General features: G+C 44.6%; 1 protein-coding gene across 1 annotated transcript in view; it reads left to right on the top strand.

Moving 5' to 3' along the window:
- GABBR2 (gamma-aminobutyric acid type B receptor subunit 2) overlaps positions 1 to 15,572 on the top strand; it is a 365,224-nt gene that overhangs the window by 134,724 nt on the left and 214,928 nt on the right. The window contains exon 3 of the mRNA XM_065878972.1: positions 7,480 to 7,650. Coding sequence (XP_065735044.1) covers positions 7,480 to 7,650 — 171 coding nt within the window. The remainder of the gene's footprint in view (positions 1 to 7,479; positions 7,651 to 15,572) is intronic.

Here is a 15,572-nt window from a genome sequence, read left to right as displayed (position 1 = left end):
ATATGAAGTCAAAAGACCCAATTCCATATTTCCTGTACTGACCTTCCATGGCTTATGTCACCTTTCTGGGCCACAGTTTCTTTAGTTGTAAAATGGATAGTAAATCCTACTTCAAAGAACTAAGGGACTCTAAGACTCACTGACAGCCTAGATGTTTGGAAGCTTCACGATTATAAAGTAGATGGGACAGTATTGAGAAAATCCTACCAAATTTTGCCTCTTGGCACTTGGAACCTTGCCTCATAAAATTACAGCTGCCCTGAAAAATAATAGACATACTTTTCCCTCTCCCTTCCACAGTCTGTTAGGGCTTCTACCCATCAGAAAATTGGACAGCTATGCCTCTAGTCACAGTTGCTGTTCTTTGAGGCAACCAAGATGCTTTTTTCTAAATTCAAACAGAGCTATAAATTCCTAGAAAAAGCTAGATAGGAGTGGACAGGAGGGCACAAGAAACCTCTCAAGTAAAGCTTTATAGAAAAGAAAATCTATAGAAAAGAAAATCCCTGGCAGCAATGCATGACAGGAATTTAATGTATTGTGCTGATCCACAGTATCAGAAAATTAGCTGCTCATTAATACAGAACTGTGTAAGGTGGGAGCATACTAGACACCAAAATCTGTGCTTGAATATTTCTTCTCCAGTTTTCTGAGGAAAAAAAAAACTCAATTATAATGTAAACAGACAGAAAACAGGGCCAAGGGCAATCCATAGTATTGTCTTTTGATAGGCCACCTCTGAAAATACCTGCCTTGCTTTTGAGGATGAGTACTCTGAAAACACCTAACATTCAGCCTTTGCAAAAGTACCACAAAAATAATAAAAGGTGCACAATACCCAGAAGTAGAGGAAGAGTCCAGCTCTGAAGATGAGCTGTTCTAGGATAAAGAAAGAAACTTTACAAAGACTTTTGGCATCCTCAAATCATATGCAGAAAAGACATGGTCTCCATGAAACATGAGATAAGAGGATGGGACAAAAAGGGTTATGATCATAAAAAATTACTGGGAAATGGAAGAAGTCAATAACAATAAAAGTATGTCAAGGACAGTAACACTAAGACTGAGACTGTTGAAAAGCAAATCAGCAAACCCACCAAACAAAGAACTTAAATGGCTAACGTGTCTGTGCAGCTAGTCAACCACATCACAGTCAGAGGGCTGCAAAATCAATTAATAATGAAGTGTTGCCTTATCCCTGAAAGTTGAACAAAAATGTAGAAAGTCAGATAATACCAAATATTGGTCAATACGTGAAGAAATGAGAACCCTGGTGCTCTGCCGCTATGACTGTGGATGATACGGCCATTTTACCAGAAATTAATGAAACTGAATATGCACATACCCTGTAATAGAAGAGATAGAATAAAATAAGATGGTCCAGAATGCAGAGGACAAGGACTGAGAGATGAAATCATGGAAAAAATATGACAGATATGGATTTGGGAAATGAAAGACAACACATAGATAATCAGGTATTCCAGTGGAGAGGCAAGAATATATATGAATATTAATGTAATATAAATATAATAAATACCTACTATTATATTTTATATATAAATGCACACGTATATGTATGTGTGTGTGTGTATATATATATATATATATATATATATACATATTTTTTTTTTTTTAGTTAAAAGACTTGAGGGTATAGATTGAAGGACTCCCTGTGTTCCAGATAAAATCAAGAGTGCCACACCCCCATCTATTTAGGCAAATTTTTTGAATTCTAAGAATAAAGAAAAGAAATCCTTCAGGCATCCAGAGAAAATCAGATACCTACAAATAAACAAGAATCAAAATATCCCTGCATTTCTCCGCTGCATCACTTTGTAGTTTCAAAGGGAAAAAATGGTAGCCCAAGAATTTTATATCCAGATGAATTCTACCATGTGTCAAAGCAACAGAGGGTCATCCTAAGCAAATTTTCAACCCTTTACCCTTCACAATATGAAAAGATGTTCTAGCAGGTTAAGACAAGAAGCAAGATTAATATATTCAGAATGGAGAAGTCTGAATACCAAAAGGAACAAAAAGAAACATTAAAAAAAAAATAAGACTGCCAACAAGATGATGAAAGCAAGACCAAGTATTTATTGCAGCAATAAGCGTATATTTTAAAATCCATTCATGTACTCATTTCAAGAAATATACTTAGGGCTTCCCTGGTGGCGCAGTGGTTGGGAGTCCGCCTGCCGATGCAGGGGACGCGGGTTCGTGCCCCTTTCCGGGAGGATCCCACGTGCCGTGGAGCAGCTGGGCCCGTGAGCCATGGCCTGTGGGCCTGCGCGTCCGGAGCCTGTGCTCTGCGGCGGGAGAGGCCACAATGGTGAGGGGCCCGCGTACCGCAAAAAAAAAAAAAAAAAGAAATATACTTAAAAACAATTGTAATGGAATACAAATAAAAGGAGAATCAGAGCTATGGCAGGCAAATGCAAGCAAAAAATAAAGGTTTCAATATTAATATCATATACACTACCAAACGTAAGGTAGATAGCTAGTGGGAAGCAGCCGCGTAGCACAGGGAGATCAGCTCAGTGCTTTGTGACCGCCTGGAGGGGTAGGATAGGGAGGGTGGGAGGGAGGGAGACGCAAGAGGGAAGAGATATGGGAACATATGTATATGTATAACTGATTCACTTTGTTATAAAGCAGAAACTTACACACCATTGTAAAGCAGTTATACTCCAATAATGATGTAAAAAATTAAAAATTAAAAAAATATATCAAGCGAGATGCTAATTCAGTATTAATATTGAGCAAGATATTATTTGAAACAAACAGCAATAAAATGACAAACAGGGTTATTTTACCTTGATAAATATTTTAATTCTCAATTCATTCAATGATTATCTATTAAGTACCTGCTGTTTGCACTAGGGAAGTGTATACATTGCTGAAAAATAAAGATGTAATGAACACTTATCCTCAAAACAACATAAAATCAAGGCATATAAAGCAAAAAATTTGAATAACATGGAGAAATTTTCAGAGACAATAGAGAAAAACTTAACATACGTCTCAGTCTTTGATAGGTCAAGTAAGCAAAAATATAAACTGTGTTAATAATGTAATTGGTTAGCTGGATTATATCTTTTATACATCAGAAGTCTGATAAAGAATTTTATAGCTTACAACTAGACACTGCATCTGTTTTTCTGGCCAACATGGGACTTTCACAAAAATTGATTGTATAATAGGCCACCAAAAAAAACCCTCAATAAATTCCAAAAGCAGACACTGTACACACCAAATTCTCAAAACAATGCAATAAAACTAGAAATGATAACAAAATTGTAAAATAAAAAGTACTCTCTAAAATAAATAATCCTTGGTTAGGGATTAACTTGAAGCCTCAATCACAGTCTGTTTAGAAATGAACTTGGTTGTGTGAAATAAGGCAGGAGAGCCCAGAAAGATTGGGTCTTCGAGTTAGGGCGCTAACAGGGCTGTTGTTGCAGATGCTGGGTGACTGTGCTGGGGGAGGAAGGCCTGGCAAGCTCATAGGATGCAGGGGACAGCCATCAGAGGGAGAGAGAGCACTGGTCTTAGAGTCCTTTAGGCCTGGATTCGAATTCCGCTTTTACCTCTTATTGACTTTGGTGGGTATCTCAATAGCTTTCCATTTCTGGGCCTTGGTCTGCATATTCAAAACTAGGGCTGTTGAGCTGTATCAGTGGTTCTCAACCTTCACTGGGCATTGTAATCACCTTGGGAAGTTTTTAAATTATACTGATGCCTGGGCTCTATGCCCAGAGATTCTGATTCACTTGGTTTGGAGTGGGACCAAGTCATCAATAGTTTTAAAAATATCCCCATGTGATTCCAACATGTAGCCAGAGTAGAGAACTCCAGAGCTAGATGATTTCTTAGTTTTCTCCAGTTCTGAAGTTCAGCAGTGCTACCTGGCACCTGCAGTCTCTACCCAGTGGAAGAAAGGTTTAGGAGGCTAAAGCTAGAGGAACAGTGATGCAAAGCAATCTAATCAAAGTGTGCATTATCTCAAATGGTGCAGAAAGTGTCAGTGCCAGTTAATATTTTGCACCCAACATGATTTAGACCCGGGGCGTATATTGTACTCCAAGCCCATTGTAAACACAATGGGCCATTTATTCACTGAACAGTAACCACTCTAATTACCTATAGGGCAAACATATGAGGTTGTTCAAGCAACAATTAATTGTGGACCTGGAACTAATGGGACAATAACAGCAAAGTATCAACCAGAGTGTGATTCAGAAATCACATCAGAAAACCATAATTTTCCAAATTGTATCAGATAAGCATTTTGGGGGATGCAATTGCACATATACCAATCCCAGGTCCTGAAATAGTTGCTGCCTGATTTTTCTAATAGCTCCTTCTTACACAGACCATAGGAAGCTGGAAGTGTTATTTTAATCTTGAGAGAAGAATAAGACGCTAGGTTTGAGCAGACTGTAAAAAGCTTCTATTTCTTACACTCGCTATGCGACCTAAGTATCACCTTCAGGCAGGGGTGCTGACCTTGTTTAGGATTCTCTTTGTGAATCTGATGGAAGCCATGGATCCTCTTTTCAGAAAAATGTGTGTCTGTATGCACATACATGCCCACACAAGCTTTTCCATACAGTTTTTAAGGAGTTTTCAGACACTTTGCAGCCCCTCTGCATTCTTGCTAGGCCATAGCCTCCGTTTGCGCACCTCCAGACACAGGGATCTCGCTACTTCCAACAGCAGGCCTTCCCTTGCTGGACAGCTCTGGATTTGAGTGTCCTCAATATGTCCAGCTGGGATTTTCCTCTCTCATTGGGCCTTATTCTACCCAGAATGTTTTTTTAACAGTTGATCTATCCTTGACCTTTACCAGTCTTGGGATGATGTCCTGTCTCTGTGGGGATCTTAGAAATTGGTTCCTGTAGGTGCACTCTAGCTCTAGGTGACAGCTGATGCGTTGTTGTATGTTCAGCTCCAACAGACAGGACCTGCTGAGACTGCTGAGTGGATGCAGGAGATCCAGGGATCCTAGGTAGTGGCCATCTACCGTCTGAGACAGATCAGGGAAAGGGACAAGATCTCCACTGCCCTGCTCTGCTAAAGTCTTGGGAGGAAAAGAAGTGCTTCCTCAGGTGACAGGAGGAGCAATAAAGCAACTTCAGCTGGGGCCTGAGGGTGCCAGGATGTTACTTCCCTGGATGTTAAAGTTGGACTCAGATGTACTGGATCTAGAGCTGCTGAGACAGCAAGGGTGGGGAAGGAAGGCCGGTGGCAGCAAAGAGGGATCTTGCTCAGCCGTACCCTCTCTGGATCAGAGATTTAAATGAAACAAGAGAAGGAAGGAAATACTATTTTTTAAAAATAGTATTGGGACTTCCCCGGCGGTCCAGTGGTAAGGACTCCGAGCTTTCACTACTGAGGGCACGGGTTCAATCCCTGGTCAGGGAACTAAGATCCCACAAGCCGTGCAGTGCGGCCAAAAATAAAATAAAATTGTATTTATGTATATTGAGCACAAAGTTTGGTGAATGAAGCATACTGAATAAGGTTAGATAAAGTAACATTAACTAGTGATGTACAGACATAACCACAACAGTGGTCACAAAATTCTGGAGCTATCAGTACCCAACAACAAAAAAATTACTATACAAGAGTTTATTAAATACTTGCTAGACACATGAAAAACAAATCAATTTGTCAGGGATCACAGGATCTTATAAAGCCTAACGGCCAACCAAGTTAGCCTGTTCTTGAACCTGTGCTGGAAGGCGCTCATCACATGCAGGTACTGGGTCTCCTCCGTCCTCTCACACCAGGCGACAAACCCGTGAGGACAGACAGGGGAGGATGATAGACAAACTAGAAGGAACCATGGAGGAATTCCTTTATAATCTCAGAGTGGGAAAGGCCTTTCTAAATATGGCATAAAACCCAAAGACAGAAAGAAAAAAAATTAATAAATTCAGCCACATTAAAAAAAAATACTTCTATATGGCAAAAGACACCATGAGAAACAGCAAAAGAAAAAGTACAAACTGGGGGAGAATTAGCAACTTATATCACAAAGGGTTAATCTCCTTACTATAAAAGATCACTAATCAATAAGTGATTGCTACTAATCAATAAGAAAAAGAGTACAATTGGAGAACAAGCAAAGGATGTGAACACTTTCCAGAAAGAAACTGCAAATTGCTCTTAAACATAAGGGAGATACTCAACCTCACTCATAATAAGGTAAATGCAAACCAGAACTACAAGAAGATACTATTCTTCTACCATCACACTGCAAAGATCAAAAAATTTGATAACCGCCTTCTGTGGATGAGGCTGAGGGAAAGAGAAAGCAGAGATCAGAGGAAATGTTATAGAAGAGGTGACATTTAAGCTGTGCCCTGTAGGACAGATAATTAAAATCCAATTTAGCAACTCACTGGCACTTAAAAAAAGAAGGACTAATAAAGGGAAAGATGGATAGATTTGACTACTGAGTGTAAATTAAAATATACACACACAAAATGTAAAAGCAAACAAACTGGGATATTTGCAGCAACTGTAATAGCCTGAGTTTGAATGCTGTACATATAATAGTCTTCATTAAATTCAATAGGAAAAGCATTAGAATACCACTCAAAAAATAAACAAGAGACATAAAAAAGCAATTTCTAAAATAGGACATACAGCTAGTTATCGGCCACATGGAAAAATGTTCAACCTTATGTATAACCAATGAATTCATTATGATTCCAGTTTTTCAGTGATAAATCATTAATAAATTAGATAGAAAGATGTTTTATTTCCGTCCATTGATAAGAGTGTGGTGAGATTGGCCCTCTAATTATAACTATCTAGTGGGTGTGTAAATTGATGCAATCCTTTTTGGAAATAAATACCAAGTCTTTAAAAGCTCACATCCTTTATCTGGGAAATTTCACATCCTAGACTCTATCCTACAGAAATAGCCTGAAATATAGGGGAAAAGTGCCAAGCACAAAGACGCTTGCAGAATAATATGACAATAATGACAAATTAGAAACAGTCTAAATGCCCCCAAATTAAACATGATTCAGTAAATTATGCTATGTTCATATGCTAGAATATTATGCTGCTATTAAAAAGTTTACATGTTAAAATGTTTACAAGAAGTTTTAACAGGACGGTTAAATGCTTGTAGGATAATGTTAAGTGAGGGAATAAACAGTTCAAATGTGTATGTAGAATGATCTCAAGAATCTTTTTTTAAAACATTGCTGTGCATGGAAAAAGGATCAGAAGGAGCTAGACTACACCATTAATGATGGTTCTTTCTCCTTATTTTGCATTTTTAAAAACCTTCCCTTCAATTATAACTTGTTACTTTTGCACTAAGGAGGTTTAAAAATATTTTGCCCTTGTGTTTGTACCTCGAGTGAGAACTAAAGACCTCTGTTCCCTTAGGAAAGATCCTGGGCCCACAGCTCTGAGGTCCCCCCAGTAAAAGTGCTGTCTCTTTTGTGTTTTCAGCTCTCTTTTGCTGCCACCACGCCTGTTCTAGCAGATAAGAAAAAATACCCCTACTTCTTTCGGACAGTCCCATCAGATAACGCAGTGAATCCAGCCATCCTGAAGTTGCTGAAGCACTACCAGTGGAAGCGAGTGGGCACACTGACCCAGGACGTGCAGCGCTTCTCCGAGGTACGCTCTGCCGAGAGGCACGAACTCACCTACCTCTGGGCAAGGGGCAAGACGGCTCAATCAGGGATGGGCTCTGACACGGGGCCTTTAAGCTGTTGAGGAATTCGATTGTGTGCGGGACAGGTGAAGGTCTCCAACCTGCACAGCTCAGGAGTGGAACTTTCTTTTCCGTTGTGCCTTTTGGCTAAGTCGCGTGGTCTGTTCCCTCACTGCCCCTGTAGTGTGTTGTCCTTGCTGCTGACCTATAGTGGCCATCTAAAATCACGAGGTGCCGCCAAGAGCCTTTCTCCTGTGAGGAGGGTTTGGGGAGGAGCTGGCTTGGAATGAAGTTTCCAAAGTCACTGTGGATTGGGTGGTTTTTCTGGTTTTGTTTTGTTTGTTTTAATGACTTACACGTATACATCAATACTTGGTGTTCTGGGGTTTATTGTTGCAACAATAACAGCAACAAAAAAGCCAAATTATATATAGTAAAAAAAGAAAAGTGCTGCTTTACCCAATCCCTCTAAATCTACTTTCTCTTCCAAGTGAAGTCCTGCTTTCCGTGTAGTGTTCATCTGCCCAGACCTTTTTCAATATATTTAAACCCAAATGTCCTCATACTAGATAGTTTGCATTTTTCACTTTACAACAGATCTTAGAGATCTTGATTGACTTCGTTCTTATTAATGGGCCATGGTGTTGTGTCCCATGGATAGATGGTAATTTATTGAATGTTTACAGCTTTTTGATATCACAGCCAACACCTTCCCACCTAGGTGTGCATCTTTATAATAGATTTCTAGAAGTGGAATTATTGGGTCCTTTAAAATGTTGAGACATACTGACCTCCAGAAAGGCTGTTCCAATTTCTAATCCCTCCAACGACATTTGAAAATTCCCATTTCCACATATTACTATTAGCAAATCTTTAAGAAGTTTTCTCCACTCACCTGAGTGCAGAGTGGTTTCTTGTTTTTCTTTCTAGTCTCTTTATAGTTCCTACTTTCCTATCTTCTCCTATGTGTGCTCTTGATACATGGAGCCTCCCAACAAGGTAAGACATTCCAGGTGTGCTTAGCAGCCCAAGAGAAAAAACACAAGTGATTTGGGGGGAAATGTATGAGGCGGGTGTCCAGGCAGACCTCAGTGAGAGGAGTCAGGGAGGACACGCCCCTTCTGCCAGTGTGGGGCGGGGGATGGGCGAGGAGAGCAGAGCAGGGCAGGGAATCACAGACCTGGTTTCCACTCCAGCTCTGCACTTACCTTTCTGAAGCTCTGCCCCGTTTCTCCTTTGGGAAGGAGAGGCCACTCCATGCTTTGGCTGTGCTACCTTGGAGAAGTCACCTTACTTCTCTGAGCTGTGGTTTCCTCCCCTATAAGATGGGGACAATAACCCTTCCCATGCCTATTCCTGCAGAGTTGTTGCCAAAATCAGATGAGTCATGAATTTTAAAGAGCTTTGTAAACTATAAAGTTTATGCACAGAGAGGGATGTTTTCAGAGGCGCTTGAAAAGCAGACGTGTTTGGCCCCACCATCTGCGGTCATCCAGACAAGGCCAGCTTTCCCCTGACAAGGTGGTCCTGATCTTCCCACCTCTGTTTCCCAGTCCCTAGGGAGAGGCACAAGGGGAACTTCACCTCCAGTGGGAGTGACTCACTGCCAAACACTGGAGAGGCTTTTGCTGGAAGTCTGCCCTTTATACAGCAGCCACAAATGTTCTGTAATGAGTGTGAAACAGTTCAACAGGGAGGGTGGGGAGGGCCAGTCCTGTGGTCCCATTAACATGAGACTCTGCTGAGATTTGGAGAGACCTGCTTTTTTGCCAGGGGAGTCTTTGTCTGACAGAGTCTGAGGGGCCCTTAGAGACAGCTCCCCCAACCTCCTCACTGTATAGAAGGGGAGACTGAGGCCCAGAGAGGAGAAGCAACAAAGTTCAGGGTTTCAAAGCACCTCCGAAGCCATGAAAGATTGTTGGCAGAGAAGTTAGGACTGAATCCTGGAGTCTGGATGCCTGGTCCAGACCTCCCATTGCTCCTTCTTTCCATCTATAACTTCCTGCAGTCACATGGGAACTACCTGTGTGTAGCCTTGGAGGTTTGAAAAACCCCAAATCTTTGGTGTAAAGAGGATAAATGATCGGCCCCAATTTGGTTGAGTGCTTTATAGATTTCCAAACACTCTCACAGCTGGTTGCCCTGTAGGGAGGGGTTATGGTTCCCATTTTACAGATGAGGAAACTGAGGTCATGGAGGGTGGGTTCCTTCTTGCCCCAGGACACTTGCTGGTAAAGAGCCCAGCCCAGGCTGGAAGCCTGGCAGACTATTGGTCAGTGTTTTCTCCATTACTCTGTCCTCACTGGGGTCAGGTGTTGGCAGTTTGGTACCACATCTCTTCCCCTGCACAGCTATGTTAGAGCCCTCAGCTGGGTTTCAGGGCATCTCAGTGGGAAACCTCTTTTCTAAGGACAGGATGTTGCTTGGTGGTATTGCTGGCAAGAACCCCTCTCAATTTAAATCTCTCAGCCCAGCTGACTCCTCTCTGTGCCCAAGGGCTTTGGCATCCCTCTTCTGATGTCTGGGCTGCATCGCTGGAGTGCAGGCCCTGGAAACTCGCCAGGGGCTAACAGCTTTTAGTGAGTGCAAAGGAAACTGGATTCCTTTTATGAAACTGGTCGATCAGCAGCATCAAGCACTTCTGTTCTGGACTGGTGCACTGGAAGGAATGTCAAATGAAAGCAATCCTGAAGTTGGAGGGGACAGGGGGGAGTGAGAGGCCAGGGTGCTGTGGCATCCACATGGGCAGTGCAGGCACAGGATGGAGGCAAGGATGAGGTGGAGATGAAGACAGTGAGTAGGGGTGCCTGGCAGGACCAGCAGAGACAGCAAGAGGGCTGTTTGAGCCTCTTCTCCCAGCTCCAGGTTCTGTGCTCTACTAAGCCATCTTCACTGAGTTATTCTTTGCGTTCCTGATTCCATGATGCAACTAACCAGCTAAGTACTGTTGGACACATCACTCAGTCTCTCTAGGCCTAAATTTCCCCTTCTGTAAGATAAGGGAGTTGGGTCAGTTGACCTCTAAGATCTCTCCTAGCTCAAGGAATCTGTGGTGAGGGTTTAGGGAGATCTGGTCATTGACCCCGATCCTGCCACTGCCAGAGGTGTGACCATGAGAATTACTGAGCTTTGTACCTCAGTTTCTTCCTCTTAAAAATGGGGATAATAATGGTTAACTCTAAGGGTGGTTGTGAGGATTACATATGTTCAGAAAGTTAAAGTGCTAAGAGGAGTGCCTGACTCATAATAAGCACCATGCAAGGGGTGGCTGTTGTTTTTATTGTCATCTAGAGTCTGGTTCCTTAACCCATGGCTGGCTGCCATTCAGGAGCCCGGCTGTGTGGCAGGGTGTGGTGCCTGCCACGAGCACGGCTCCCCTTTCCTCCCCTCCTTCCAAGCCAGCTCAGAGACTCCCTGCCCAGTCACAGTCACTGGTCCTCAGTGATCTCTGAGGGCACTTCCGGGGCTGAACTTCCACACCAGAGTCTCCCTCAAGAGTTAGGACCCACCGAAGCCTTTGATCTATACAAGACCAAAAGGGCACCATCTGCAGAGTTTCCTCTGCAAAGCACCTGCCCCTTCGGCCCTCTGCAGCTCTTTGAAGCCTTCTCTGCTTGCCAGGTTGCCATCTGCCCCACCAAAGGGGTTTCTGGTCACCTCCTCTCAAGTTGCCACTTACACAGCTTGGGGGACATGCCCAAAGATGAGGGCAGGGGACCCTGTGCTTGCTCCTAATCAAGGAGTCAAACTTAGTAGAATCGTCAGCAGCAGAGATGAGCTCCTTGGGGTGGCCGCAGAGACCCTTCACATCCCCTGAGGCCTCCTTCTCTGTCTCATCTCAGGCACTTCCCCCTTTGGTCCAGCCTCTTCTCCGTGCTGGCTCCTCTCTGTGAGGCGTCCTCCCCCCACACCTGGTTCTGCATTCCTCCCCAGGCTGGGACAGGTGTGCCGCCTCTGTGCTTCTCTCGCCTCGGGCTTCACTCTGTACCAGCTCCTTGCACAGGGCAGAGAAATACCCCATCTGCTTCCTCATCGGTCACCTGCTGCCACTGGACTGGAAGGCCCCAGTGGACAAGAGCCTTTCTGTCCCCTCACCCTGCATGCTGCCTGGCGTGTCTGGGTTCACTAAGGATTTCAGTAAATCAGTCTCTATCCATTAGGCCAGATTCTTAGGGGTGAATACAGTGATTTCCTTTCTGTGGCCCATAGTCTGACTGCAGCTAGGATGGTAAGATGGGGGTGAGAGGGGTGCAGAGAGGTCTCAGTCCCTGTCATGAGTCGCTGGGGCCATGGGGAAGAAGGGAGGCACTGGCAAAGTTGGGAAGTCACATTCCCACAGAACTCAGCTCAGGTCATTCTGTCATCTATTAACTGAGTCTTGTTTTGGATGTGACATTGTTTGTTGTTGGAGGATTCTTCTAGAGATCTCAGTGGAAAGTTCTGGGCTGGCCACTGGAACCAGCAGTGACCTGGGTCCTGCCATGTGGTTCTTCTGGGTGGCGTCAGTGTTGGGCATTGGGAATGAGCACACTGTAGTTTGTGTCTGAGTTATGTTTTTTGCTCTCTGTGATGTTCATTCTGAGTTGTCGTCACTTCAGAATCCTCTCTTACCAGGATCGGGTAATCCCATCCTCTAAAGCAGTTCTTGCAGGATGGTCCTGGACCAGCAGCAATATCAACACCTGGGAACTTGTCCACAGCAAATTTGAGGGCTCCACTCCAGGCCCCCTGAATCGGACCCTCTTGGGTTTGAGAATCCCTGTACTGGAGGAATGGGAAGCCTTCAACTGAGGCCACTGTGCTCCTAGGCCCACTTTGTCAGAGAAAAGGGCCAGGCACACTGAGCCACCTCTGACCTCTGTCCTTGGCTTTCCTCTAGGCTGCAGGATCACCTGGGCCACCCACATACCTGCAGATCTTCTATCATTAGGAAGCAGGAGGGGACTCCTGACAGATCAGATTCTAATCCTGATGGTCCTAGTGCCCCACCCTGTGCCCCAGCTTCTATTTGAAAAACTTGCTGATGCTTTTAGGTGATTGGCTGTTGGCCCCCAAGCGAGAAACGTCCTCACCTTCTTAACGCTTTTACCTCCTGCTCTGTGAGAGACGTGTGGGCCAGCCAGCAGGGACTGCTCCATATTCATCTTGCCCTCTCCGAGGTAGCTATTCGTGCAGCCTTTTTGGCGCTGAGGGGAGGGCTCCATTATTTCCCAGGGTGGTATGCATATGTGATATGATTTTTGTACAGTTTTAATAATTGTGTATTTATGTTATTATATACCGGGGGGAAAATTACTAGCCCATCAAAACTGAACTTCATTGATGTTCTCGTTTAGAATGAAATCTTCATTTAAAAAATGAGTCTGTTTAGAGGAAAATACTAAGCTAGCAAACACATAGGTGGTGCGTGTACACAGTGAAATTGCCTCTAAGAGGGTACAGGAGGGACTGAAGTGTGAGGACCACTGAAATGGATGAAGCCATTTGGCTGCCTGTTCATTTAACAGATGGGGCTGGATGAGGGGTAGGGGGTAGTACTGGCAATAGACTTTTCCTTGAAGCCCTGGTCCAGTGCAGATAGTCAATGGGAAAAACTCCAGGTCAAGGTCAAGAATTGGCCCTGCAGACCTTCAGGCTTCTGAGGCCGAGATTCCATGGGACAGACTCTGAGGTTCAAGCAACACTTGTTCCTTCATGTGCATGCCCCCAGGTGGAAGTGCAGGCAACTAGCAGGTGCTCTGCCCACCCATCCCTGCAGAGTGGGAAGACCCCACCTTGGTGAGAAACACCTTCCATCAGGGCCTGCGGTTTTCAGTCCTTCTGCCATCCTGGTGGCAGCGTGTATACATTTGCAGGCACATCCAGGGTTTCTTTTCCAGGGGTGGCTTCAGTGGCTGAGCTTTCTGAGGAAAAGGCAAGCTAAATGCCTTGGTCTGGCTCAGAGCTCTGCCTTTGGAGAGATGGCCCACTACACTCCACCCTCCACTCTAGAACAGGGAGGAGATGGCGGACGCATCCTCTGTAACACTCCACAGCAGGTCTTCAGAGCCAAGCACCCACCCATCTCACACACCCCAACTCTTAAAGGTGCTGCCCTCGACCCTGCTCAGAGAGGATGGGATGCTTGGCTGGGATCTATGGTGCTAGCCCCAGGGCTCATGCAGGGCCTGGGTGAGTGCCACACTCACTGCTCACCAGGGCTGTGACATAAGATATATCTCCACCCAGGCTGCGTGGACCCCAGAGCACAGGGGTGAGTGAGGGCCCAGAAGGAGATCCTGGAGGCCTCTGGGGGCGGTCCTGGCCATCTACCTCAAAGCCCTCACCAGGGACACTTCCTGGGGCCTCCTGCACAGTCCCTGGGCCAGGTTCCCAGAGCACGAGGTGATCCCCATGAAGCAGCTGTTGCACCGGGACCGCTGGGTAGGAAAATGTAATTATGACATCATCTACTGCCATTTATGGGGCGCCTACTGTGTGCAGGTGATGACATTCAGTCGCCCAGCATGGTCCGTCTCCATTTGGAAGAACAGACTCACTCAGGAAGGATTAAGTCACTTTGCCAAGGCTTCACCAAGCGTTGGCAGGTATAGGTGTGAACCCAGGTTTGTACCTCCCCTTGTGGAGAGAAGGAGGCCGTGGGCCTGGGCCAGTATCCCCCATCCATCCTGCCCAACACTCACCACAGGAGCAAGGAGGTAGGTATCTGGTCCAAGCAACCCGTGTCTCAAGCAGAGCTCCTCACAGTCCCCCGGAGGTTTCGCTGTGGGATTCTGCATTTAAGTCTTAATGATCTTCCCAGATCCCAAGTCTCAGAGCCCAGCACTGTCCCTCCACACCTGCTCCTACCAAGGTGTCCCAGGGGACTTTGTTTCAGCCTTGGCTAAGCTTGGCTAACAAGGCGGCGCATCTTGTCATGTGTGGGTCCCCAGAGCTATTCCGGTAATTCTGGCTGCGGTTTCTCCCCAAGGCCCATCTGCCAGGCTTGGGTAATGCCAGGGCTATGTGAGCAAAGGAGTAGAGTTGGAAGGTATGTGGAACCTTCAGGAAATTGTAAGTAGTTAGGGCTGGACAGTTTGGTGTGTAGGGTGAGAAGGGGAGAATGGGTTGGGGGAAGGAATGGTGAAGGCCCCACATGCCTCCATGTTTGGACTTCATCTGTCAGCAGTAGGAAATAGGGAGCCACAGAGGGTTTCAAATTGGCGGTGAGAGATGGTAGGAATCTTGAAGGCTGATTGGGACGAGCAGACTAGAGTCTGGGAAACCAGCCAGAAGGTTACTGCAGGAATTCAAAAGAAAAATAATAAGATTGTAGTTCATTTCTTACATAAAAAGTTTAAGTTCTCTTTGTTATTATTTTTTGCTTCTTTGTTTTAAAATACTGATTATTGTTTTCTAACCATAATATTGATATATACTCCATGCAGAAAACTTGGAAAACACAGAGGAACAAAAAAGAAAATTAAAAATTGGCCATAACTACCCAGTGAAAGGTCAACCTTAACATCTATAGGCATATGTCTTTACAGTTTTTTCAATACATATGAGTGAACTTGCATAAATGAATACATGTTCTTACTATAGAAACGGCTTCTTTAATTTAGCAACCCAATGGGAATGTTTTCCCCGGCCAGTAGATATTCTCCACCACCGTGACTCATAATGGCCTCTCGACTGTGGGCCTGGTGACCCCATGAACTGTCCCTGCCTTGGCCACAGCCTGATGTGTTTGGGGCTGCTTTTCTCCAGTCTTCTTTATCCCTGTGATCTGTTCCCTTCCTTTCTGTCTTCCAGTATAGTTCTGCAGGTAGTCTGTCCATTGATGGTCTTCTTAATCATTTTCCAGAACTGTTAGAGATTTTTTTTGTTTTTAATCTTTGACATT

The sequence above is a fragment of the Phocoena phocoena genome, chromosome 6 (assembly GCF_963924675.1).
Source record: "Phocoena phocoena chromosome 6, mPhoPho1.1, whole genome shotgun sequence".
Classification (NCBI taxonomy): domain Eukaryota; kingdom Metazoa; phylum Chordata; class Mammalia; order Artiodactyla; family Phocoenidae; genus Phocoena; species Phocoena phocoena.
Note: the sequence above shows the minus strand (reverse complement) of the source record. Positions and strands in the feature narration are given on the sequence as shown.